Source organism: Crotalus tigris, unplaced genomic scaffold (genome assembly GCF_016545835.1).
Source record: "Crotalus tigris isolate CLP2741 ecotype Arizona unplaced genomic scaffold, ASM1654583v1 scf7180000024477.215749, whole genome shotgun sequence".
Lineage (NCBI taxonomy): Eukaryota > Metazoa > Chordata > Lepidosauria > Squamata > Viperidae > Crotalus > Crotalus tigris.
The window spans coordinates 80949-107500 of record NW_024100647.1 but is presented as its reverse complement, the minus strand read 5'-3'; the positions used below and the strand labels follow the sequence as shown (position 1 = coordinate 107500).

Here is a 26552-nt window from a genome sequence, read left to right as displayed (position 1 = left end):
CTCCTCCTCCTCCTCCTCCTCCTCCTCCTCCTCCTCCTCCTCCTCCTCCTATTCTTAGGTATCTATCCCACCTGTCCTAAAGAGTTCGGAAAGCAACATTAATGAGATTTTTTTTTAAAAAAAAAGAAAAAAACTTTCCTCTGGGATAGTACATGAAAAGGGGAAAGGCAATGAAAGTGGAGCAAACGAGCGAATCTCTTTGCACTTAGACACGTTTTTATGTTAGATAAAATAGAACGTGTTTTATTTATCCCTCCCTCCTTCATTTTACTAAGGTTTTACTAGAGCAATGAGAGGTCCCGGCTAAATCTAGATAATTACGTTGTGCTAGAATCCAGGTGGTGGGTAAAGCTGATCCTGCTAAATTTAGCAAGGAGAACTTCACAACTCTTTGCTGTTCTGAGCACATTGTTTTAAAAATAGCAGGTCGGGGAATGCTAGTTTTCACTGGGAAGGACAAATTACAGCAGCAATTTCGGTCTGCACTGTCACTTACGCCCTGGTCATCTCTCAGATGGATTACTGCATTGCTCTCTACATGGGGCCACCCTTGAAAATTATTTGGAAGCTAGGAAAGGCAGACTCTGAGGTCAGAGCAACAGTAACAAAGTTGGAAGTGACCTTGGAGGTCTTCTAGTCCAACCCCCTGCTCAGGCAGGAGACCCTATACAATTCCAGACAAATTGTTGTCCAGTCTCTTCTTAAAAACTTCCAGTGTTGGAACATTCACAGTTTCTGGAGGCAGCTTGTTCTACAGGTTAATCATTCTCACAGTTAGGAATTTTCTCCTTAGTTCTAGGTTGCTTCTCTCTTTGGTTAGTTTCCATCCATTGCTTCTCATCCTGCCTTCAGGTACTTTGGAGAATAGCTTGACTCTCTCTTCTTTGGGGCAGCCCCTGAGATACTGGAACACTGCTATCATGTCCCCCCTCGTCCTTCTCTTCGTTAAACTAGACATGCCCAATTCCAGCAACCGTTCCTTATATATTTTAGGCTCCAGGCCTCTGATCATCTTAGTTTCTCTTCTCTGATTTTTTTCCAAACTCTCAACATCGTTTTTTGTGATATGGTGACCAAAATTGGCTACAGTATTCCAGGCGTGGTCTTACTAGGGCTTTATAAAGCGGTACTAATAGTAATACTTTGTGTGATCTTGATTCTGTGCTTCTGTTTTATACTTAAATTGGAAAGCATTCTGTCCAGGTCTGTCCATTCTAGTTCCTCCTACGAAGGGAAGTAAGCCAGCTCCAATTGCTTCTCCCTTTGGGAAACAGCGAGATTGGGGCAGGTCTGAATGTTTTTCTTCCCATCCCTCAGCTGGATCCAGCCATTTTTCCCAACCCAAATTCATTTGTTTCACCTGTTTCTCCATCCACCCCAAACTCGGGCAGGTTCTGATCCATTTTCAGAGGCCTGTCCTGCTGACAGACAAAGACCTGGTTGTCTTTGTATAATTTTTTATACTGCATTTTGCTGGGCTGGGAAAATTCCAAGAGATGGGAAGGACAGCAAATGGGAATTGACATTTCTTTTCCAGTCCTACCATCGGTGGCTATAAGAGGAATCTCTGTTTTCTTCTGCCTCAGGGAGTAACAGGCTGCACCTGTGTGTGTGTTTCACCCATTCATCCATTCATCCCGTTTTTTTTTATAGCCCTCCACTCAAATGCACCATTCTGGGCAGCTCACAACAATGAGGAACAAAGAGCAGGAGATAAGTGAAACGTATAAAAAGCGTGTTTGCCGACTCCTTTATTCTGCTTTCCCTTTCTTCCACATTTTGTAAACCAGAATAGAGCTGTTGTTAAGGGATTGTGTCGAATTCCAGAAGGCACACCATGCTGTCTGTCTGTTTTATGAAAACAAGATTATAAGCCATCTCCGGCAACAGAGGAGAATATCTGTAGCTCAGCATTGGCCTGTGGGGTCCTTGGTGCTCTCTGAGCTTGGTTGTCTTCTTGCAGACGTTTTGTGACCCAACTAATTAACATTATCAGTTCTAGAAGGGAGAAGGGTTTGCATAGAGGAGAGGAGAGGATGGAGGAGGAGGAGGAGGACGACGACGACGATGACTTTGGATCCCCTGATGCTCTCTGAGCTTGGTTGTTTTCTTGCAGATGTTTTGTGACCCAACTAATTAACAATATCAGTTCTAGAAGGGAGAAGGGTTTGCAAAGAGGAGAGGAGGAGGAGGAGGAGGAGGATGACTTTGGATCCCTTGATGCTCTATGAGCTTGGTTGTTTTTTTGCAGACGTTTCATGACCCAGCTAGGTAACCTTATCAGTTCTAGAATGGAGAGGGGTTGGCAAAGAGGAGGAGGAGGAGGAGGAGGAGGAGGAGGAGGAGGAGGAGGAGGACTGTGGGGCCCTTGGTGCTCTCTGAGCTTTGTTGTTTTTTTGCAGACATTACATCACCCAAACTTGATAATGTAATCAGTTCTAGAAGGGAATGAGGTTTTTTTTTCCTCTGTTTATATTCAAGTGTTTGCCCTGTAGTGAAGCCACTTCTATATAAACAGAGAGAATGTTCTAGTACCAATGACTATCTATCTATCTATCTATCTATCTATCTATCTATCTATCTATCTATCTATCTATCTATCTAGTCTATTATATATATAGAATAGAGCTGGAAGGGACCTGGAGGTCTTCTAGTCCAGCCCCCCCAAGACCCAGTTCCCTCAATCGCTCATCATATGTTTTAGCCTCCAGTCCCTTAATCCTTTATGTTTCTCTTCTCTGCACTCTTTCTAGGGTCTCTTTTTTTGTATCATGGTGACCAAAACTGATGCAGCATTTCAAGTGTGGCCTCACTAGTGCAATATAGAGCGGTGCTTTCACTTCTCCTGATCTTAACAGAATCACAGAGTTGGAAGGGACCTTGGAAGTCATCTAGTCCAACCCCCTGTTCAGGCAGGAAACCCTATACCATTTCAGACAAATGGCTGTCCAGTCTCTTCTTAAAAACTTCCAGCGTTGGAGCATTCACTGCTTCTGGAGGCAGGTTGTTCCACTGGTTAATTGTTCCGACTGTCAGGAAGTTTCTCCTTAGTTCTAGGTTGCTTCTCTCCTTGATTAATTTCCATCTATTGCTTGTAGTCCTGCCTCCAGGTGCTTTGGAGAATAGTTTGACTCCCTCTTCTTTGGGGCAGCCCCTGAGATATTGGAACACTGCTATGATGTCTCCCCTCATCCTTCTCTTCATCAGACTAGACACACTCAAATCCTGCAACTACTCATCATATGTTTTAGCCTCCAGTCCCCTGATCATCTGTGCTGCTCTTCTCTGCACTCTTTCTATGGTCTCAACATCGTGGTGGCCAAAGTTGACACAAAACCCTACATCATTTCAGACAAGTGGCTGTCCAGTCTGTTCTTAAAAACCTCCAGTGTTTGAGCATTCACAACTTCTGGAAGCAGGTTGTTCCACTGATTCTTCTAACTGTCAGGAAATTCCTTCTTAGTTCTAGGTTTTTCCATCCGCTGCTTCTTGTCCTGCCTTCATCGTGATGCAGATCCCTCTGTTGATGCAGCCTAGGGTTGCATCAACAGAGCCCTTTGCGGCCCACGTCCTGCTCTGCTCAGAAGAAGCTTTCCATTATTTGGCAAGCCCACTCCAGGTGGGGAAATATTTTTTAACCAGACTTTCGTAAACGTTTCTGTTCCTGACTCACTCTGAAAAGAGGAGAGAGTGTTTGGACGGGGTCCAAAAAAGCTGTTTTGCATTTGGCCAATGGCCAGGTTGAAAAAGCTTTGCAACAAGGTTCAGTCCCAACTTCCACCACATTGTAAAGGAATAAAGACAGCACCGGGTTTTTAGTACTCAAATCTTCAGAAGGAACTCTGAAGTTCTAAATGCATTTTGCCTGGTTGATGAGCATTCTCCTCCAGACTGAGTGCATTTGCAGAATGTGCAAATCCAAGTTGCCGTTACACAAGGATGGGTGACAGCAGTTGTACCACGTGACGGGTGTTTGAAGGGCTGCTTTGGAGAGAACACGGACAGGAACATAATGATGCCCTTGACTTGAAGCATTGATCCAGCCAAGGCACCTGAACGAGAAGCAACAGATGGAAACTCCTCCAGGAGAGAAGCAACCTAGAACTAAGGAGGAATTTTCTGACAGCGAGGACAAGGAACCAGTGGAATAGAAGTTGCCTCCAGAAGTTGTGGGTGCTCCATCACTGAAGGCTGTCAGAATCCAATTATATTTCATTTCTAGTTATTAATTATAGAAGACCCCATTTCTGCCTTCTATGGATTCTGTCATACGATGAAGGGAAGGGGGTGAACAAAGGGGCTTTATGGCCCTCACTTCCTTCGGTACACTTCAAAGGTACTGGATGTGTGTATCACCAAAAGGACTAACCATAACAATGGGGCTATTACTTTTCATGTAGTTTTCTCTGAAGAAAGGAACTGGATGTGGATATCACCAAAAGGACTAACCATAACAATGGGGCTATTACCTTTCATGTACTCCTCTCTGAAGTGTCCATCCAGCCAGCAGTAAGGAAAAGCAGGTGGGAGTGTAATGCCTGAGACTGTCGCTGGAAGTAGGGGGTGATTGGGTGGGGCTACTGGGGAACCCCTTAAAACCTTGAATGGGAGAGCTTGGACCCCAAGTCCTGTCTAGAACGCCTGCAACCATTTTCTCTTAATAAAGGATGCCTGTTGGAAGAATTATTCCAAGAGTTCTCTCTTCTTAAGATGCCAAGTGGGGTGGGTCCTTACAAAGGCTTTCAAAAAGAGACTGGACAACCATTTATCTGAAATGGTTTATCCCTCCCTCCCTCTGCTCTCTCTCTCTTCCCTCTTGCATCATTCATCCAAGAGTTGAAATCTAGAGGTAAAGAGAGGTGCTAATCATACAATGAGGAACTTAGAAGAGCCTCCAGATTCTGCATTGTAATTAGCTTCGGTGGAGCTAATGACAGAGATTGGCAGGAGGCAGAGATGTAGACATCACCCTGAGAAGCAGGGCAGTCTCATGATTAAACCAGGAGTGGATAAACCAGATTTTAATCCATCTCAATCATGGAAGATCTTTCTCCCAGCCAACCCAATTTGCAGGATTGTTGAAGTGGGATTAAACTGGAGGAAAGCCAATCACCTAAGCCAGTGTTTGTGAAACTTGGCAACTTTAAGAGGTGGAGACTTCGTGACAGCTGAGGATTTCTGAGAATTAAAGTGCACACATCTTTTTTTTTATTTAAAAAGTTTTTTATTTGTAATACAATTAAAACAAAAATGGACAAGCATGACATTCCAGAGTAAGCATTCCTAACAGTTTGTTTCTCGTGGTACAAAAACATAATATATCATTCTTAACCTCTATATAAGCCTCAACCTTCTATGTAATACAATTAAATATACAATTATGTGTACAGTTATATATATATATATATATATATTTCAATCCTGTCATTAACTTGAGATCCGAGCAGTTCTTCTTAATTCATACCAACGGTAAAATTTGTCCCAGATTTCGAAGTATTTGAGTTCTGTCTTGTCCTTCATAATCATTCTAAGCCTGTCCATCTTAGCACATGAAAGGATTTTATACAAGATCTCTTCTTCCGTTGGAATTCCTTTATTCCTCCAATTTTGAGCAGAGACCAATCTGGAAGCCATTAGAATGTGTAACATTAAATAAAGTACACCTTTGTCGTACTTTTGCGTGGTTATACCTAATAGGAAAAGTTCTGGTTTTGGCTCTACCGCTCGCTCTAATATTTCTTCCAACCATTCTTTGATCCTATTCCAAAAATCACGAGCTCGCGAAAGTGCACACATCTTAAAGTTGTCAGTTTTTTGGGGGAAAAAAAACACTGATTCTAGTACCGAAGCTCCTGGAGAAAAAAAATAAAAAATAAACAGGATGCAAATCTAACAAATAAATCAAAATAAACCCTGTTGTTTCTCCCATTGTTCAGTGACTGATTGAAGAGGTCACTTACCATGAAATAGCTGCCCAAGAACCTGGCTGATCGAATTAACATCTTTGCCCCTTCAGATTGGTCCTTCTGTAAATTAATATAATTTCTTACACTCGGTCGTGATCGCTCTAAGCCTCAATTATTCTACTCCGCTATATAAATGAGATTGCCCCGATCTTTATTTGATAGAAAACTGCTTTAGGATGATTTCATCTCTTCGTCATTTTTGTGGCACAGAGCCGTCACTGATGTGATTAAGATTTGGTATCTGAATTTCTGGCCTCCCTCGTTCTGATTGTAGAGGAAAAGGAGCTGAATGAGTGATAATAAAAACATCCATTTTTTCCCCTTGAAATGTATGATGTTTTATAGCAAATACAATTAAACCAATAGCTGTAATCTAAATCAGGGAAACAGAGATGGTGGAAAGATTTTCTTGGCTCGAGATGGGCCATCTCTGCTAAACAAGGTCCTATCGTGGTTAGTTCAGAGATATGCTGCAGCTTTTTAAAAAAAAGAACAGAACAGAGTTGGAAGGGACCTTGGAGGTCATCTAGTCCAACCCCCTGCTCAGGCATGAAACCCTATACCATTTCAGCCAAATGCCTGTCCAGTCTCTTCTTAAAAACCTCCAGTGTTGGAGCATCCACAGCTTCTGGAGGCAGGTTGTTCCACTGGTGATTTGTTCTAACTGTCAGGAAATTTCTGTAGGTTGCTTCTCTCCTTGATTAGTTTCCACCCGTTGCTTCTTGTCCTGCCTTCAGGTGCTTTGGAGAATAGCTTGACTCCCACTTCTTTGGGGCAGCCCCTGAGATACTGGAATACTGCTATCATGTCCCCCCTCGTCCTTCTCTTAACTAGACTAGACACACGCAATTCCAGCACTGATGATGTTACCTATTTGGGTCATGAAATGTCTGCAAGAAAACCACCAAGCTCAGAGAGCACTAAGGACCCCACAGTACTTTTCCTCCTCCTCCTCCTCCTCCTCCTCCTCCTCCTCCTCCTCCTCCTCCTCCTCCTCCTCCTCCTCCTCCTCCCCATTCAGTGCAATCTACCACAAGACGGTAAGCACGAAAGCATGGATGAGATTCACCTCATGGTAACGTTGTCCGTCCCCGTTTCCCATCTTCCTGGAGCCTGCCTGGTGAGCCCACCTGAGCAACCTCGGGCCCCTCCTAAGCCCTGTCAAACATCGACCGCCTCATGGACCACCGTCTGCTTGGAAGGGGAACGAATGCTCGTAAGCGTCTTAGGATTTCTGCACACCAGTGAGGTTTCCTTTGTAACTGGAGCTGATGGCGGCTTTTGTACGATCCGGCCTGCCTTCTTTTCTTCCACTGCTCACCACACCAGAGCTTGGCTGAGAGTGACAGAATTCATTATGCTGGGGGAATAGGCAGAGGTGCCTTCAAGAGAAGCGTTCGTGGAGAACAGACGACGGTGTGCAGAGAGAGAGAGAGATTGAGAGAGAGGGGGAGAGAGAGAGAGAGAGAGAGAGACAAAAGAATGGAGAGAAGCTCCAGAGGAGGGCAAATTCTTTTCCCCTCCTCCATCTCCGATGTCTGCCATTTGAAAATTACCCGTCTTCTTATCTTGGCTTCGTATTATTATTCGTATTATTGAAGGTCTTATAGTCCAAACCCTTCTCCAGGATAAATGTCAGAGCTACGCCAGATTTTTAATCTGATATGAACGTAGACTAGACTAGGACTAAGAATAGAATAGAATAAAATAGAATTATGAAATAAAATATAGAATAGAATAGAATAGAATAGAATAGAATAGAATAGAATAGAATAGAATAGAATAGAATAGAATAGAATCTGGAAGGGATCTTGGAGGTCTTCTAGTCCATATACCAGGCGTGGGGAACCTTGGCTCTTTTATCACTTGTGGACTTTAACTCCCAGAATTCCATGCTGGCTCAGGAATTCTGGGAGTTGAAGTCCACAAGTCATAAAAGAGTCAAGGCTCCCCACCCCTGACCTATACCATTTCAGACAAGTGACTGTCTACTCTGTTCTTAAAAAATTCCAGTGATGGAGCGCCCACGACTTCTGATGACAACCTGTTCCACTGGTTGATTGTCCTCACTGTTAGGAATTTTCTCCTTAATTCCAGATTGCTTCTGTCCTTGATTAATTTCCATCTGTTGCTTCTTGTCTTGCCTTCAGGTGCTTTAGAGAATAGAATAGAATAGAATAGAATAGAATAGAATAGAATAGAATAGAATGGGACCTTGGAGGTCTTCTAGTCCAGCCCTCTGCTTAAGCAGGAGACCTTCTACCATTTCAGACAGGTGATTGTCTAGTCTCTTCTTAAAAATCTCCAGTGATGAAGCTTTCATGATTTCTGGTGGCAGGCTGTTCCACTGGTTAATTGTCCTCACTGTCAGGAAGTTTCTCTTTAATTCCAGGTTGCTTCTCTCCTTGATCAATTTCCACCCAGGGGGAATCAAGATGAGGCTGTTTGCCAACCTGAGATGGGCCATTGGTGGTTTACAGGCCAATGGTTGGATCCGATTGCCCTCTACATTTGATCTATTAGTATACAGATGCTGAAAAATTTAAAACCCATTCTGAAAACCCAGGATACCTAACAGTGGCACGGTTCAATCGACGGGTGCTCAATAGAGCAGGAAAGATCTTCTCGTTCTACACTGTTCCATCTTTGTTTCAACAACAAACCTTCCATAAAGCTCTCCCATCCGTAATGAAAGGAACATGGTGACATCATAAATACTTTCATGCTTTAATCAAGTGGGTTGTGGAAAATAATAATAATAATAGTAAAGTTGGAAGGGACCTTGGAGGTCATCTAGTCCAACCCCTTACTCAGGCAGGAAACCCTATACCATTTCAGACAAATGGCTGTCCAGTCTCTTCCTAAAAACTTCCAGTGTTGGAGCATTCACCGCTTCTGGAAGCAGGTTGTTCCACTGGTTCATTGTTCTCACTGTCAGGAAGTTTCTCCTTAGTTCTAGGTTGCTTCTCTCCTTGGTCAGTTTCCCTCCATCGCTTCTTGTCCTGCCTTCAGGCACTTTGGAGAATAGCTTGACTCCCTCTTCTTTGGGGCAGCCCCTGAGATATTGGAAGGCTGCTATCATGTCCCCCCTCGTCCTTCTCTTCGTTAAACTAGATCACATGAAGTGTTAATACCACTCTGCAATGCCTTGGTAAGGCCACACTTGGAATCCTGCATCCAGTTTTGGTCACTGCGATGTAAAAAAGATGTTGAGACTCTAGAAAGAGTGTAGAGAAGAACAACAATGATGATTATATAAGGAACGGTTGTTGGAATTGGGTATGTCTAGTTTAATGAAGAGAAGGACGAGGGGGGACGTACTCTCCCTTTAAAGTCTCGGCCTTTGCAACTGTGTGTCTAGACCACCGTCTAGATTGGTTGCAGTATTCCAGGTGTGGCCTCACTAGGGTTTTTATCAAGCGGTAATAATACCTCGCATGATCTTGATTCTATGCCTCTGCTTATACAGCCCAGGATTGTATTCGCTTTTTTGGTTGCTGCCGCACACGGCTGGCTCACAGTCAAGTGATCAAATGTATGTGCTCAAGGAGGTCAAGATGGCAGCCTTCACGGTGCAATCAAGCTCCGTCCATTTTTTATGTGCGTTGCACATGATTCTACTCTCGTGGCCACCATTTTTATTTCCTGTAACCATGCCTTGTGGACTTTCTTGACCAAACACCGATGGAGAGGCAGAATAAGATCCAGCCACACAACTACCTAGCCCGGGGGTAGGCAGCCTTAGCTCTTTTATGACTCGTGGACTTCAACTCCCAGAATTCCTGAGCCAGCATGGCTCAGCTTGGAAACTTCTCCCTTTCCCCTCAGTGTGGCTGGCTCAGGAATTCTGGGAGTTGAAGTCCACGAGTCATAAAAGAGCCAAGGTTGCCTACCCCTGCTCTAGGCCTAGGCCTCTTTATGACTCGTGGACCTCAACTCCCAGAATTCCTGAGCCAGCATGAGAGAAATTTTGGCCCCTTCATGACTCGAGGACTTCAACTCCCAGAATTCCTGAGCCAGCATGAGGGAAACTTTGGCCCCTTCATGACTCAAGGACTTCAACTCCCAGAATTCCTGAGCCAGCACGGCTCAGCTTGGAAACCTCTCCCTTTCCCCTCAGCGTGGCTGGCTCAGGAATTCTGGGAGTTGAAGTCCACCAGTCATAAAAGAGCCAAGGCGGCCTACCTCTGACCTAGCCCATGGGAATGTAGCCTCTTTCAGTAGAAAGCCAGAAGGTGACACAATGGAGAAATACGTGACATGTCTCACTGCTGCAAGAAGAAAACAAGCTTTGTTGCAGTAAGGCCCTGTCACTTCTAGCCCACATTTGTCCCGACATCGAAGCTAACATGGACGACGGCTCCCAAGCGCCCTTGCGGCTTGCCGTCAACAACAAAAGCCAGACAAATGAGTTTATAACACCAACGAAGTCAGCCTGAGTCCCTGAATTGTCTCCCACCACCACCTTTTACTGCGTAGAAACGAATTCTTCTCACTTGTCAGTAACTCAAAGGTTACTAACGCTTCGCTCCCGTCTAATTTTCACATTGTCAGGGATGTCGATGTCACCCCCCACTTCCCCCGTCTCTCTCAGCAGGTGCTCTGCTCTACAAAGGTTGCTTCTCATCATCGTTTATTGTGTTGGAGGATGCATTCCTGAACGTGCGATAAACAAGGTGTCAGCCAGTGTTATTAATAGTCTACCCAGCTGCCCAGCCTTTGGCTATGGGGTGTGTGTGTGCGCGGTTTGGGGTTTCTGATTGTGTCCTCGTGCTTAGGTTGTGAGTGCAGTTTGCTTGGTGTGGAGGAAGGCAAGGCTAGTTGGACAGGAGGACGAGAGATTGATCTGCCTGGCTATTTGTTTGCACGGCGCCGTCCCCTTTGAATGTGCCAGGGAAATCCTGCTTTCTTTCGAATCCAAGACTTTCCAAGGATATCCCCCCCCCCAAAAAAAACATCTATTTTTATTTTTTTTTCCTTATAAGAGGATATTTAAGCTGTGCCAGATTCAGCTTCTTGAAAATGTTTGCATTTGTGAACCGAAGCACAGCAGGATCCATTTGAGATCAGAAACATCAAAAGGTCTCAAATGCCACATTCTTCCTCTCCCTCTCCTCTCCCCAATCCATCCTTCCTTCCTTCCTTCCTTCCTTCCTTCCTTCCTTCCTTCCTTCCTTCCTTCCTTCCTTCCTAACATAAATCATATGATCACACTATGGTTGTAAGTGTGGGAAACGGCCATAAGTCTCTTTTTTTCCAGTGTCGTTGTAACATTGGAACAGTCACTAAGCGAACGGCTATAAGTCAAGGACTTACATTTATTGTGATCTGTGTAGATCACAATCTGGCATAGCGTGTTGTGCAAATCAGGCCTTCGTTTGAGCTGAGCAGTCAGAAATGATGCATCTTTGTGTACATCAAAGATTGACATCGCCTTCACAAGCCATCATTAAAACTTGCCAACAGTTAGGACAATCCCAAGCTGTGTTAGACCGAGGCAACAATTGCTGGCACATTTTTCTCACAAAGAACGTTAAGGTCAGTTTTAAAGATGCCACTTGATTGCCACAGTTGAGAAACATGAAAATATTGTCATTTATTTTATCACAGACTACTAACTACCTTCATTCATTTCCGCAATCAGCTGAATACATAAGATGGAGAAAGGTCCTTCCTTCCTTCCTTGCTTCCTTGCTTCCTTGCTTCCTTCCTTCTTTCCTTCCTTCCTTTCCTTCCTTCCTTCCTTCTTTCCTTCCTTCCTTCCCCTTCTCTTCCCTTTCTCCCTCCCTCGCTCCCTTCCTTCCTTCCTTCCTCCCCTCCTTTCCCTTCTCCTCCCTACCCTTCCCCTCCCTTCCCTTTCTCCCTCCCTCCTTTCCCCTTCCCCTTTCCCTTTTCCTTCCTTCCTTCCTTCCTTCCTTCCTTCCTTCCTTCCTTCCTTCCTTCCTTTCCTTCCTTCCTTCTTTCCTTCCTTCCTTCCTTCCTTCCTTCCTTTCCTTCCTTCCTTCTTTCCTTCCTTCTTTCCTTCCTTTCCTTCCTTCCTTCTTTCCCTTCCTTTCTTCCTTCCCCTTCTTTCCCCTTTCTCCCTCCTCGCTCCCTTCCTTCCTTCTTTCCCCTCCCTTCCCTTTCTCCCTCCCTCCTTTCCCCTTCCCCTTTCCCTTTTCCTTCCTTCCTTTCCTTCCTTCCTTCCTTCCTTCCTTCCTTCCTTTCCTTCCTTCCTTCTTTCCTTCCTTCTTTCCTTCCTTCCTTCCTTCCTTTCTTCCTTCCCCTTCTTTCCCCTTTCTCCCTCCCTCGCTCCCTTCCTTCCTTCCTTCCCCTCCCTTCCCTTTCTCCCTCCCTCCTTTCCCCTTCCCCTTTCCCTTTTCCTTCCTTCCTTCCTTCCTTCCTTCCTTCCTTCCTTTCCTTCCTTCCTTCTTTCCTTCCTTCTTTCCTTCCTTCCTTCCTTCCTTCCTTCCTTTCCTTCCTTCCTTCTTTCCTTCCTTCTTTCCTTCCTTTCCTTCCTTCCTTCTTTCCTTCCTTTCTTCCTTCCCCTTCTTTCCCCTTTCTCCCTCCTCGCTCCCTTCCTTCCTTCTTTCCCCTCCCTTCCCTTTCTCCCTCCCTCCTTTCCCCTTCCCCTTTCCCTTTTCCTTCCTTCCTTTCCTTCCTTCCTTCCTTCCTTCCTTCCTTCCTTCCTTTCCTTCCTTCCTTCTTTCCTTCCTTCTTTCCTTCCTTCCTTCCTTCCTTTCTTCCTTCCCCTTCTTTCCCCTTTCTCCCTCCCTCGCTCCCTTCCTTCCTTCCTTCCCCTCCCTTCCCTTTCTCCCTCCCTCCTTTCCCCTTCCCCTTTCCCTTTTCCTTCCTTCCTTCCTTCCTTCCTTCTTCCTTCCTTCTTTCCTTCCTTCTTTCCTTCCTTCCTTCCTTCCTTCCTTCTTTCCTTCCTTTCTTCCTTCCCCTTCTTTCCCCTTTCTCCCTCCCTCGCTCCCTTCCTTCCTTCCCCTCCCTTCCCTTTCTCCCTCCCTCCTTTCCCCTTCCCCTTTCCCTTTTCCTTCCTTCCTTTCCTTCCCTTCCTTCCCTCCCTCCATTTTTTCTTTTCCTTTTTTCCTTTTTTCCCTTCTTTTCCTTACTTACTTACTTTTCTTTCTTTTCCTTCCTTCCTTTTCCTTCTTATTCTTTCTTTCTCCCTTTTCTTTCTTTCATTTTCTTCTTTCTTTCTTTTCTTTCTTTTCTTTCTTTTCCTTCTTTCTTTCTTTTCTTTCTTTTCCTTCTTTCTTTTCCCTTTCCTGTCTTCCTTCCTGTCTTTCTTTCTCTCTTTCTTTCTTTCTCTCTCTCTTTCTTCCTTCCTCCAGCAAAATTCATAAGTGCAAAACCAGACCAAAGCAAACGAATACAAGAATATATTAACATCTAGCAAAATAAATTAACCTTCCCCCCCCCTCCCTTTGAGGGTTTCATTCCGTTAACGAAACCGTGGTTCCCCCTTGGTTGGGTTACAGTGCAGTTTGACCGGTTCAGATTCCGTTTGCCTTGCCTTGATGGTAGTTTGAGATTTTGGCTCTCTTTCAGGCACAGGAGATGGAGATTTGGATGCCAGATGTTATAACACCTTCTCCCTCATGGCAGACATCTGGAGTTTCCATCTCTGTCTGGCACACACAGCTGGCGTGAAACACTTCTTGTGCTTCAACCTATCAGCCCCAGATGTGACATCCTCAGAGTGCGGAGATAAGTCTAGGTCAAACCAGGAGAGCTGCCAACTTTCTTGATCTTCCTACTGTGATCCACCAGCATGTCCATGCCATCAGCTGTCAGGCAATGCTCCCCAATAAAGCCACCCGTGATTTATTATTCTTAAATGACAGGAGCGGATTCCAACAGCTGATGGCTACTGACAGTGGGAATCCAATTAACCCGAATAACTATCTTGATTGTAACCCAATTAACGTTGGATGCCAAGTGTTCAGAAGTCAAGGCCCCACTAATAGAATTGTCTAATTAATTTGCAGCGGAAGGCAGCTTCGTTGGCATTTTTTTTATTAGGGTTTTTTTTTTTGTCTATTTTTTTGCTATACTGGAGAGGTAGTCGGCACGTATGTCCAGAATTTAATTTTAATTTGTCAGAGCGTGCACAGTCTTACTGTGCTGAGGTAACCCAGGAGTAAATGCAGTAAACAGGGGTTTGTATTAAATGGTGGTTCATATTACACTGTATCTACAAATATACACGGGAAATAAAATACATACAGGTGGTGAAACAGCAAACTCCAATATACAGCAATTACAGCAGGGAACGGACGAGAGAGAAAGACTCCAGCAAAAAAACCATCCCTTTTATACTCAGACACTTAAAGGGATACACACACCTGCTGTCATTCCTATTATTGCGTCATCCACCTTACATTGCATTACATCATTACATAAGCTGTTTAGCTATTACAGTAGTGGCCAAAATTGTGGAAACCTTTTGGGAAAAGTGTACAGTAGAAATGCAACCTTTGGTTAAGTTTCCACCAATTTTTCTTCTCATTTCTTTATTACTGTAGCCTTGTTCACTTCATAATACTATTTTACATCGCTTTCTGGGCAACCAGTCAACTCTTTGCACCATTGCTTTAATTTTATTACGTTTTACAAGCTCACTAAATGAAAGAACACACACAAAAAACCCCCCAACCAATTTGATAGCGATCACATAACACCCTGACAAATGTCCTCCTCTCAGCTTCAATCCATGACATTGATAACTGAATCCTACTGTGATTTGATTGGCTCATGGCCAAAACAAAGGACACCTGATTGGCTCTCTAAACACTCATGCTCATTGGCTACAATCAGATGAAGGAAAGGTACCTGATATCAACCTAAGCAAGTTGTGCTTCCTTTTTCCGATTATTTGGCTATAACTTTTCATAGAATACAGTACAGATAATTGAACAAATTATGTTGCATTACATTCTTGATTAAATTATCTTTCCATTGATATATAATTTTATGGTACTACTCCCCCCCCAAAAAAACGGGGATGTTATTAGCCATCAGACCTCAAAAAATACACTTCCCCCAAAAGGTTTCCACAATTTTGGCCACTACTGTAAATGATGATCATGACATAATTTATCTTAATTCCCTTCTTTTTTCAGAAATGATATCCAGTTCTACTGGATACCTGGGAAACTATCTGGGTGAGAAATGTTAAGTTTACACAAGCTCAGAATTTAAGGGAGAATTTTTATAAAATGTTTTACAGATGGCACCTTGATCCACAAAAGATGTCTTTTATGTATCCTGACTTACAGCCTAAATGTTGGAGATGTGGCTGCCTGGATGCCACTTATTATCATATTTGGTGGTCGTGTAAAAATATAAAAGCTTTTTGGATTAAGATATGGTGGAACATTCAGAGAATTTTTAGAAAGAGGGTAAAATTTACTCCACAATTGTTTTTGCTTGGTATTGTTACTGATTGTGATGCTAAGGAGGTTATATTGATGTTGAATTTGATTACAGCCGCAAGGCTGCTAGTAGGTCAATACTGGAAGAAGGAATCTTTGCCTACTTTGCAAGAGTGGTTTTTTAAAGTATCTTACTTGGCGGAAATGGCAAAGATTTCGGCTTTTTTAAAAGAGCAAACGCAAGAGAAATTTTTTGCTGTATGGGAAAAATGGATAAATTTCATACAATTTAAACTGGATTTGAAAAAATATCATTTAGCCTTTTTATAACCTGTATTTTTCTATTTTAAATATTTTCTCTTTTTAAGGATTATAACTCTTTTTTCATATATATTTTATTTTTAATTATTTTATAATTTTGTTATTTTTTTTTTTAATTAAGCCTATATTCTGCTCTGGGAAGCTCCGGGGGGGGGAGGGAGGGGGTGGTTTGGGAGGGGTTGGGGGAGGGTTGTATTGTTTTGTTTTTGTTGTTGTTGTTGTTGTTGTTATTTTTTTTTCTGTCTTTGTAAAAGTTTTTTAAAAGTTTTTCAATAAAAAAAAAAGATGAAGGAAGACCCCTTTGATTACAACGTTTCTCAGCCTTGTCCACTGGAAGATGTGTGAACTTCAACTCCCAGAATTCTAGCTGGGGAATTCTGGGAGATGAAGTCCACCCAACTGCAAGCGGACAAGGTTGAGAACATTGTGTTTAAAATGTCTGTGGTGATTCTCCATCCTCCAGGCCATGATTGTTCAAAAGGTAACTGGACTTTGATTTTTTTTTTTTTCTTGAAGAGCCTTCGCTTCTCATCCAAGAAGCTTCTTCAGTTCTGAAGAACTGGAGAAACTTCTTGGAGGAGAATGTTTTCAAGGAAAAACAAAATCCGGTAGCCTTTTGAAACAGCACCTTTGGGACTGCGTTCGAAGAATGCCCAATGAATTTTGTGGATGTACATTTAACATTTTGCTACTACTTATCGCTTCTTCCTTACTTTTTTTCCTTGAGAAACTAGAATTCCCAGGAGGTCTAGTTGTTTTGGCCAACACCCCGGGTTCCAGACCTGGCTGATGAATTATTCTAACCGTCAGGAAATTTCTCCTTAGTTCCTGCTTGCTTCTCTCCTTGATCAGTTTCCATCCGTTGCTTCTTGTCCTGCCTTCGGGTGCTTTGGAGATTAGCTTGACTCCCTCTTCTTTGGGGCAGCCCCTGAGAGATTGGAACACAGTTATCATGTCACCCCTCGTCCTTCTCTTCGTTAAACTAGACAAACCAAATTCCAGTCTAGAACTAAGGAGAAATTTTCCGACAGTGAGAACAATTAATCAGTGGAACCACCTGCCTCCAGAAGTGGTGAATGCTCCAACACTGGCAGTTTTTAAGAAGAGACTGGACAGCCATTTGTCTGAAATGGTATAGGGTCTCCTGCCTGAGCAGGGGGTTGGACTAGAAGACCTCCAAGGTCCCTTCCAACTTCTGTTTACATTGTTAAATAAATTGCCCCTTTTCTGGGGAGAAAGACCCTCACTGGGAATTTCGCATGGACAATGACGGTGATGATGATATTCATCCTTTGTGTCCATAATGTGTGAAGCCTCCAACACTTGGACGTTTTTAAGAAGAGACTGGACAACCATTTGTCTGAAATGGCATAGGGCTACCTCCCTGAGCAGGGCGTTGGCCTAGAAGACCTCCAAAAGCATAATTCTTCATGCATCCTTCTCTTCATTAAACTAGACATACCCAATTCCAATCTAGAACTAAGGAGAAATTTCCTGACAGTTAGAACAATTAATCAGTGGAACAGCCTGCCTCCAGAAGCAGTAAATGCTCCAACACTGGAAGTTTTTAAGAAGAGACTGGACAGCCATTTGTCTGAAATGGTATAGGGCTTCCTCCCTGAGCAGGGGGTTGGACTAGATGACCTCCAAGGTCCCTTCCAGCTCTGTTATTCTGTTACCTCCGAACTTCTCTAACCAAGTGCTTCAAAAAAAAAAAAAAAGCCTAATTCATTATGCATTCCTGAGATTTAACATGAATACTTCCATGACAGTTGGAATTTATATATGTATAAATATATACATATAAGCTTATGGCGCTGTTACTGAGAGGTTTCAAAAAGCAGCGGCTCCAGGCGTTCTCTGCAAATCCAGCATGAATAATAAGAAGGTGATTCACTCTGCCTGTTGTATCTACCTGGCTAATTATGACAGGTAGGTAGAAGGGTAGAGAGAGAGCTGTCTAATATATCACTCATATAAATTGTGGTAGGGCTTATTATGTGTTTGTGGGGGGGAGAACTTTAGGAGCCTCAAAGGGGGTGGATATTTTGCAAATCTGCACCACTTGCGGGCAAGGCAAAAAAGCAAAATAGGAAGTCCTCGGTTTACGACCGTTCCTTTAGTGACCATTCAAACTTACAACGGCGCCGAAAGAAGCAATTTGTGACCTTTTTTCACACTTGCGACCATTGGCAGCCTCCCCATTAGTCACGGGATTAAAATTCAGACATTTGGCAAGTGGTTCTTATTTATGACGGTCGCAGAGTCCCCGTGTGTGTGTGTGTGTGTGTGTGTGTGTGTGTGTGTGTGTGTGTTCACGCAATCCCCTTTTGTAGCCACATCCACGGGGGAAGGCAGATTCACTTAACAACCGGGTGACTCACTTAACAACTCTGGCGAGAAAGGTTGTAAAACGGGGTAAAAATCAACACGTGTCTCCCTTAGCAACATAAAATTTTGGGGGTCGATTGAGGTCGTAAGTTGAGAAGTGTTTTGAAGGCTAGAACCTTATTTTTAATTCTAGAGTTGAGAGGAGGGTAGTGATGATTAGGATAGTGTGATACGGATATTGCCAGCCTATAAAAGGAAATCAATTCCTTTGGCGCAGGGGGTTGGACTAGATGACCGCCAAGGTCCCTTCCAACATTATTATTATTACTACTACTATTATTATTGTTGTTGTTGTTGTTATGTTGTTATTGTTATTATCTACCATTCAGTTTACAGATCTATACACATAATCCTCAATTTACAACAGTTGTTTAGTAATAATAATAATAATAATAATAATAATAATAATAAAGTTAGAAGGGACCTTGGAGGTCATCTAGTCCAACCTCCTGCTCAGGCAGGAAACCCTATACCATTTCAGACAAATGGCTGTCCAGTCTCTTCTTAAAAACTTCTAGTGTTGGAGCATTCACCACTTCAGGAATTGATTGGTTTATTTTTAGAGGTTTTTGCTGTCTTGGAGGATACCTGATCATAGGAGGTCTCCAGAGTTGGAAACTGTAAGATTTGTGGACTTCAACTCTCAGAATTCCTCAGCCAGCAACCTGGCAGTTTTAAGACTTATGGATTTCAACTCCCACAATTCCTCAGCCAAACTTGGCAGCTTTAAGACTTGTGGACTTCAACTCCTAGAATTCCTCAGCCAGCAACCTGGCAGCTTTAAGACTTGTGGACTTCAACTCCCAGAATTCCTCAGCCAAACTTGGAAGCTTTAAGACTTGGGGACTTCAACTCCCATAATTCCTCAGCCAAACTTGGCAGCTTTAAGATTTGGGGACTTCAACTCCCACAATTGCTCAGCCAGCAACCTGGCAGCTTTAAGACTTGGGGACTTCAACTCCCACAATTCCTCAGCCAGCAACCTGGCAGCTTTAAGACTTGTGGACTTCAACTCCCACAATTCCTCAGCCAAACTTGGCCACTTTAAGACTTGGGGACTTCAACTCCCACAATTCCTCAACCAAACCTGGCAAGGAACTCTGGGATTTGAAGTCCACAAGTCTTAAAGTTGCCAATTTTGCAGACCTCTGCCTTAGGAAGTCAGTCAAAGAAGACAAAATTCCCATCGGGTCCAAGATTAAAAAAAAAATAATAATTTTTAATTAAAATATGTCTCGAGATCACGCCCTGACTCCAGTTCGAATCAGAGAGAGAGAGAGAGAGAGAGAGAGAGAGAGAGAGAGAGAGAGAGAGAGAGAGAGAGAAATTTGCCTTTTCTTTTAATTGGTTGAAAAGAGAGACAGTAAGCCAAACACAATTTTTGTTCCTAAGTTGTTGGGTTTTTTTTTTCCTTCTCCCAAAATCTCATCATCTGCCTGTCACAATTCTGCAACTGGCCTCAAAACCAAGATCAGGTTCCCCATTCAGAGGATTAGCGGGAGAAATTCATCTCTGCAATATTTGCTTGCATATAATTCGACTTCCGTCGGAAGGGGTCACCTCCACTCTTTTGGCTGTCTTTCAGCATTAACACATCCCTGGTCTTGACAGCTTCATTTAACATGCAGATGTATTTATTTCTTTATTTTTTTGTTAATGTAATCTCTTCAGCTTTAATCCACTTTTTTTGGGGGGGGGTAATCACTTTCACTTGCATCGTCCCTCCAGCCACCACCTGAGTATCGAATAAGTGGGGGGGTCTGAGTGGGTCTGACGGAGTTCAAAGAAGGAGAAAAAAGTTTTCAAAATTTAACGCGGACCTCAAAACTTAATGCAGCCCTGGGCGCTAGGAGTCTGCCTTATTGCAGGGATCTTCAAACCTGGCCCTTTTATGACTTGTGGACTTCAACTCCCAGAATTCCTCAGCCAGCCTCCATTTTGTTCATTAGATTTAAGACAGGGGTCTTCAAACTTGGCCCTTTTATGACTTGTGGACTTCAACTCCCAGAATTCCTCAGCCAGCCTGCATTTTGTTTGTTAGATTTAAGACAGGGGTCTTCAAACTTGGCCCTTTTATGACTTGTGGACTTCAACTCCCAGAATTCCTCAGCCAGCCTCCATTTTGTTTGTTAGATTTAAGACGGGGGTCTTCAAACTTGGCCCTTTTTTGACTTGTGGACTTCAACTCCCAGAATTCCTCAGCCAGCATTGCTGAGTCTTAAAGCTGCCAGGTTGCTGGCTGAGGAATTCTGGGAGTTGAAGTCCACAAGTCATAAAAGGGCCAAGTTTGAAGACCCCTGGCCTATTGTCTTGGAAGGGAGAATGAATTCGGAAAGGGACATGGTTTACCTCCTCCATGCGGAACAGGCACAGGGGGGCTTCAGTCTCTTGCTGAGCAACTTGCTGGTTTAACAGCTCTTTGACCCAGCAGTTAGGGAACATCTCATCAGGGGTTTAATTCCGTGTCGCATACTCCAGGCTGTAAGTTTGGGGTTGGAACAAATTCTTCTCGCATTTTCGGCATATTTGATTCTCTGTAACGTAAACAAAAACCTTTATGCATTGATCTCTGCATATTTGTCTTAGCTAGCAGATACATTTGTTTCTGTGGAGGGTAAGTTGCAGAGTGCAGTGTACTTTGCTTTTGCACATAGGTTCCTTCCTCGCATTATTGCACTTGTTAAGGTGTCCGGGAGGGAGGGAGGGAGGGAGGGAGGGAGGGAGGGAGGGAGGAAGGAAGGAAGGAAGGAAGGAAATGTAGGAGAGGGATGATGGATGGATGAAGGAAGGAAATGGAGAGGAAGGAAGGAAAGAAGGAAAGAAGGAAGGAAGGAAGGGAGAGATGATGGATGGATGGAGGAAGGAAGGAAGGAAGGAAATGGAGGAGAGGGAGAGATGATGGATGGACGGAGGAAGGAAGGAAGGAAGGAAGGAAATGGAGGAGAGGGATGATGGATGGATGAAGGAAGGAAGAAAATGTAGGAGAGAAAGGAAGGAAGGAAGGAAGGAAGTGTAGGAGAGGGAGAGATGATGAAGGAAGGAAGGAAGGAAGGAAGGAAGGAAATGTAGGAGAGGGAGAGATGATGGATGGATGGAGGAAGGAAGGAAGGAAGGAAATGTAGGAGAGGGATGATGGATAGATGAAGGAAGGAAATGTATGAGAGGAAGGAAGGAAGGAAGGAAGGAAGGAAGGAAGGAAGGAAGGAAGGAAGGAAGGAAGGAAATGTATGAGAGGAAGGAAGGAAGGAAATGTAGGAGAGGGAGAGATGATGGATGGATGGATGGAGGAAGGAAGGAAGGAAGGAAGGAAGGAAGGAAGGAAATATAGGAGAGGGATGATGGATAGATGAAGGAAGGAAGGAAATGTATGAGAGGAAGGAAGGAAGGAAGGAAGGAAGGAAGGAAGGAAGGAAGGAAGGAAGGAAGGAAGGAAATTTATGAGAGGGAGAGGATGGATGGATGGATGAAGGAAGGTAGGAAGGAATTTAGGAAGGAAGGAAGGAAATGTATGAGGGTGGAACAAAGGTAGGAAGGAAAGAAATGTCTGGGAGGGAGGGAGGGAGGGAAGGAGGGAAGGAAGGAAATATATGAGAAGGAGAGATAATGGATGGATGGATGGATGGATGGATGGATGGATGAAGGAAGGTAGGAAGGAATTTAGGAAGGAAGGAAGGAAATGTATGAGGGTGGAACAAAGGTAGGAAGGAAAGAAATGTCTGGGAGGGAGGGAGGGAGGGAGGGAGGGAGGGAAGGAAGGAAATATATGAGAAGGAGAGATAATGGATGGATGGATGGATGGATGGATGAAGGTAGGAAGGAAAGAAGGAAGATAATGGAGATCTGACTTGGAAGATAAATGAATTCATGGCAGTAGTTCTGATTTTCCTTTTAGTGATATTGTCAGAAAACCAATCCCTTTGCTATGAAAGACAGGACTAGGGTCAAAGTCTAAGACCTTGATGAACAGGCGTTGTCTCTTTAGTTGTTGAGGAGGCATAATGTTCTTCCTCCATTTTAGGGTTTAAGCCATTTCTCTCCTTCCTTCCTCCCTCAAATTATCACTGAGAGGTCCACGTTCCCTCATTTGACCACCCTGAGGTTTTTCCATGGCCAAATCCGGCCTGTACGTTGGTTTTCCCCACCACCTGATTCCCAAATGCAAGAATCACAAATGTGATTCAGAGAAGGGAGGGGGGGACCCACTAACACAAGCTAAATCAGGGTACATTTAAGGGAATCGCTCAAGAGTTTCATGGGCGGCCATAAACTTAATAAATAAAAAAAAAACAAGTTGCAGAGTATGGAATAATGTTACAGAGACGTCCAACAGTGGTTTGTGCAGATCAGCAGCCAATAATCCCAACTAATTTCTAGAGATTGATCTAGCAAATGCCATTGTAAAAAAAAAAAAAAAACCCCAGTTGCTGATTTAAATCAATATCCCCCACTTTAAAAGGTAGGAAAAAATAATTAATATTATTGACCTTTGCGAACTCCAGCGCTGAAGTGGTGATTTAACAGCAATGTGGTGTTTCTGGAGAAGGAAACTTCTCTCTTCAAAGGTCAAGAAGAAAAGAGGTGGGTATCTTTTTAAGATGCAGAAGGTTGCCTTGCCTTCCCCTTTATGAAGGATAGGATAACCCCTGACTTGACTCGAAAATGAGAGGGCAATACTGGATCATAGGTCTGACCGCAGACAATAACGAAAAGTATAATATTGGATTCAGTTCAGTCTCTACAGGAAGCAGTACATAAAAAGAAGCAATTTTGGAAGGGAGGAAGGGAGGGAGGGAGGGAGGAAGGAAGGAAGGAAATGTGTGGGAAGGAGTAACGGAAGGAAGGAAATAAATGGGAGGGAGGGAGGAAGGAAGGGAAATGTGTGGGAGGGAGGAATGGAAGGAAGGAAATAAATGGGAGGGAGGGAGGGAGGAAAGAAGGAAAGGAAGGAAGGAAATGTGGGAGGGAAGGAGGAAGGAAGGAAATGTGGGAGGAAAGGAGGAAGGAAGGAAGGAAAGGTGGGAGGAAGGGAGGGAAGGATGGATGGAAGGAAGGAAATATGGGAGGGAGGAAGGAAGGAAGGAAATGTGGGAAGGAAGGAAGGAAATGTAAGAGGGAGGAAGAAAGGAAGGAAATGAGGGAGGGAGGGAAGGAAGGAAATGTCTGGGAAGGAAGGAAATGTGGGAGGAAGGGAGAGGGAAGCAAGGAAGGAAATAAATGTGAAGGAGGGAGGAAGGAAGGAAAAATGTGTGGGAGGGAGGGAGGGAAGGTAGAAAGGAAAGAAATGTGTGGGAGGGAGAGAGGGAGGGAAGGAAAAATGTGGGAGGGAGGGAGGAAGGAAATGTAGGAGGAAGGGAGGGAAGGAAGGAAATAAATGCATGGGAGGGAGAGAGGAAGGAAGGAAATGTGGGAGGAAGGGAGGGAAGGAAGGAAGGAAATGTGGGAGGGAGGGAGGGAAGGAAGGAAATGAGGGAGGGAGGGAGGGAGGGAGGGAGGAAAGGAAGGAAGGAAATGTGGGAGGGAGGAAGGAAGGAAGGAAATGTGGGAGGAAGGGAGAGAAGGATGGATGGAAGGAAATGTGGGAAGGAAGGAAGGAAATGGAGGGAGAAAGAAAGGAAGGAAATGAGGGAGGGAGGGAAGGAAGGAAATGTATGAGAAGGAAGGAAGAAGGAAGGAAATGTGGGAGGAAGGGAGAGAGGGAAGGAAGGAAGGAAGGAAATAAATGTGAGGGAGGGAAGGAAGGAATTTTATGGGAGGAAGGAAGTGTGGGAGGGAGGAAGGAAGGGAGGAAATGTGGGAGGGAGGAAGGAAATGTGGGAGGGAGGGAAGAAGGAAGGAAATAAATGTGTGGGAGGAAGGGAGGGAGGAAGGAAATGTCAGAGGGAGGGAAGGAAAGAAGGAGATATGTGGGAGAGAAGGAAGGAAGGAAGTGGGAGGAGGGAAGAAGGAAGGAAGGAAATGTGTGGGAGGGAGAGAAGGAAAGAAGGAAATATGTGGGAGAGAAGGAAGGAAAGAAATGTGGAAGGAAGGAAGGAAGGAAGGAAGGAAGGAAGGAAGGAAGGAAGGAAGGAAGGAAGGAAGGAAGGAAGGAAGGAAATAAATTGTGGGAGGGAGGGAAGAAAGGAATATAATGGAGAGATCTTCATTAGCTATCTCTCCTGAGACAGAATTAACGGAGGAAAATGTCAATAGCGTTTATTAACATAAATCACACAATGCTGGACTCAAGTACACCACAGAGATTGTTTAAAAAAAAAAAGTAGTAGCAGTTTCTGGAGACCCCCAACCAATTTCACACATTCTGGGCTGAAACCATGACCGATCCCTAAGAGAATCACAGTTTCTTTCTCCATGTCCCTGTGTTAATTTTTAAGGGGGAAAATTGATTCTCTTGTCCACCCATCAGGTGGTTCACAAACTCCCTTTTCTCCCCTCCTTAGAGCACGTCAAGAGTTCTCGGTGTTAAAAGATAACCTGTTAATGTGTGTCACATCCCGTAAAATTGATCTTCATCTCTTTTGTCCTCCTCAGCAGCGAGCAAGGAGAGTGAAATGTTGTGTTATCTCTGCTGGGCTGGTCGTTCTTCTGATCTTCATCATCATCATCGCGGTTTCCATCAAGAAATAAACCCGGCTGATTTTTTCACAGGTAGGGCCTTCTGACTGTCCCAAAGATGCTTTTTCAGGAGGCAACTGGACTTTCTTGATTTTTCTTTGAAGACGTTTCGCTTCTCATCCCAGAAGCTTCTTCAGCTCTGACCGGATGGTGGGGAACGGAAGGATTTATACTCCTTCCAGTTGGTCATTTGTGTCCTTTTAGAGAGTCATTGAGGCCACTTGGAGGTTTTATCTGTGTCCTCAGGGGTCACCTAATGGGTGTGAAGCCTTGGCTGCAGAATGTTTACCGCCCTGGGTCCCTTCCCTGTTGACGACGGGCGCAGGCTGTTGGGGGTGCGTCTGTGTTGTCTGCATCTCACACTGAAACGCAAACAGTTCCTCTAGTCTGCAATGTTTTCTGGAAATCCATTCACGCTCCCGCCCCATTCGAAGGGGTTCCATCCCAAAGTGCATATGTGCTGCTAACAGCGGATGTTTTTGCATTGACAACAGAGGGAAATGTAGCCATCTTTTACCTTTTGCTTTTAGAGTTAGATTATGCTGGGAGGGAGGATGTGAACGAGAGTCCAGCTAATCATAACAACACTAAACTTAGCGTGAGAATCAAGGTTATTGTAACCAGAGCTGATAAGGAATTGGCCGGGCTGGAGAACTGGAGAGGAGGCCCGCGCTTCACGCTAATTGGGGAATGTGATTTATGACTGTTAATTGGAGGAGGGAATCGTGCTTTGATACTGTGTGCCCAGGGGAGGGGAATTCCGTTTTTGGCTTCGATTATGCACTACCGATGTTATGCTACTCAAATAAAAGATTCTTTAAGGTAAACAATGCCTCGAAGTTCTTTTGAAGTGTTTCATCTGTCAGAACCCTGACAGCATAGCTAAACGTCTATGGAGGTTATCGGCCATCCATGTCAGGGTTGTCCCAAAGGTGCTTTTTCCAGGAGGCAACTGGACTTCCTTTGTTTTTCTTTGAAGACATTTCACTTCTCATCCAAGAAGCTTCTTCAGTTCTGACGGGATGGTGGGGAATGGAAGGATTTATACTCCTTTTGCAGACAGCTGGTCATTTGCCTTCTTTTAGAGAGCCATTGAGGCCACTTGCAGGGTACAACATAGGAGACCAAACCCATCAGGACAAGATTCAGCAGTTCACCTACATTTAAAAAACAAAGGCCACTCTTTATATTTATAAAGGATTTATACTCCTTGCAGACTGCTAGTCATTTGCTTTCTTTTAGACAGCTGTTGAGGCCACTTGCTGGGTACAACATAGGAGAACAAACCCATCAGGACAAGATTCAGCAGTCCACCTACATTTAAAAAACAAAGGCCACTCTTTATATTTATAAAGGATTTATACTCCTTGCAGACCGCTGGTCATTTGCATTCTTTTAGAGAGCCGTTGAGGCCACTTGCTGGGTACAACATAGGAGAACAAACCCATCAGGACAAGATTCAGCAGTCCACCTACATTTAAAAAACAAAGGCCACTCTTTATATTTATAAAGGATTTATACTCCTTGCAGACCGCTGGTCATTTGCATTCTTTTAGAGAGTCCTTGTGGCCACTTGGAGGTTTATCTGTGTCCTCAATCTTCTGACTGTTTCTCAAGGATTGGGAAAAAAAGTAGGCATTCAGTAGTCCCAGCAACAGGAGGTTGGTGAGGAACAAGCAGCACGGAGAGGTCAACCACAGGTCTAAAGTGCAGGTCCTCAACTTACGACTTACAGGTAGTCCTGGACTTAACAACAGTAAGCGGGGCCAGAGTTCCCGCAGCGAAGCAAGTTGGTCGTTCAATGAGTCGCATCTAATTTTATGAATTTTTTTAAATCACAGTTTTTACCACAGCGAATCACCGCCGTCTTTCAGCCAGTCACACGGCCGTTAAACAAATA

General features: G+C 44.0%; 1 protein-coding gene across 1 annotated transcript in view; it reads left to right on the top strand.

The window, feature by feature from the left end:
• The window catches only part of LOC120303715 (t-SNARE domain-containing protein 1-like), a gene marked incomplete at its 5' end in the record, with an annotated part of 105873 nt that extends 80624 nt beyond the window's left edge, over window positions 1-25249 (top strand). Inside the window, one exon of the mRNA XM_039333419.1 lies at window positions 24569-25249. Within this exon, the coding sequence (XP_039189353.1) occupies window positions 24569-24664 (96 nt within the window). The remainder of the gene's footprint in view (window positions 1-24568) is intronic.
• Window positions 25250-26552: the final 1303 nt, after the last annotated feature.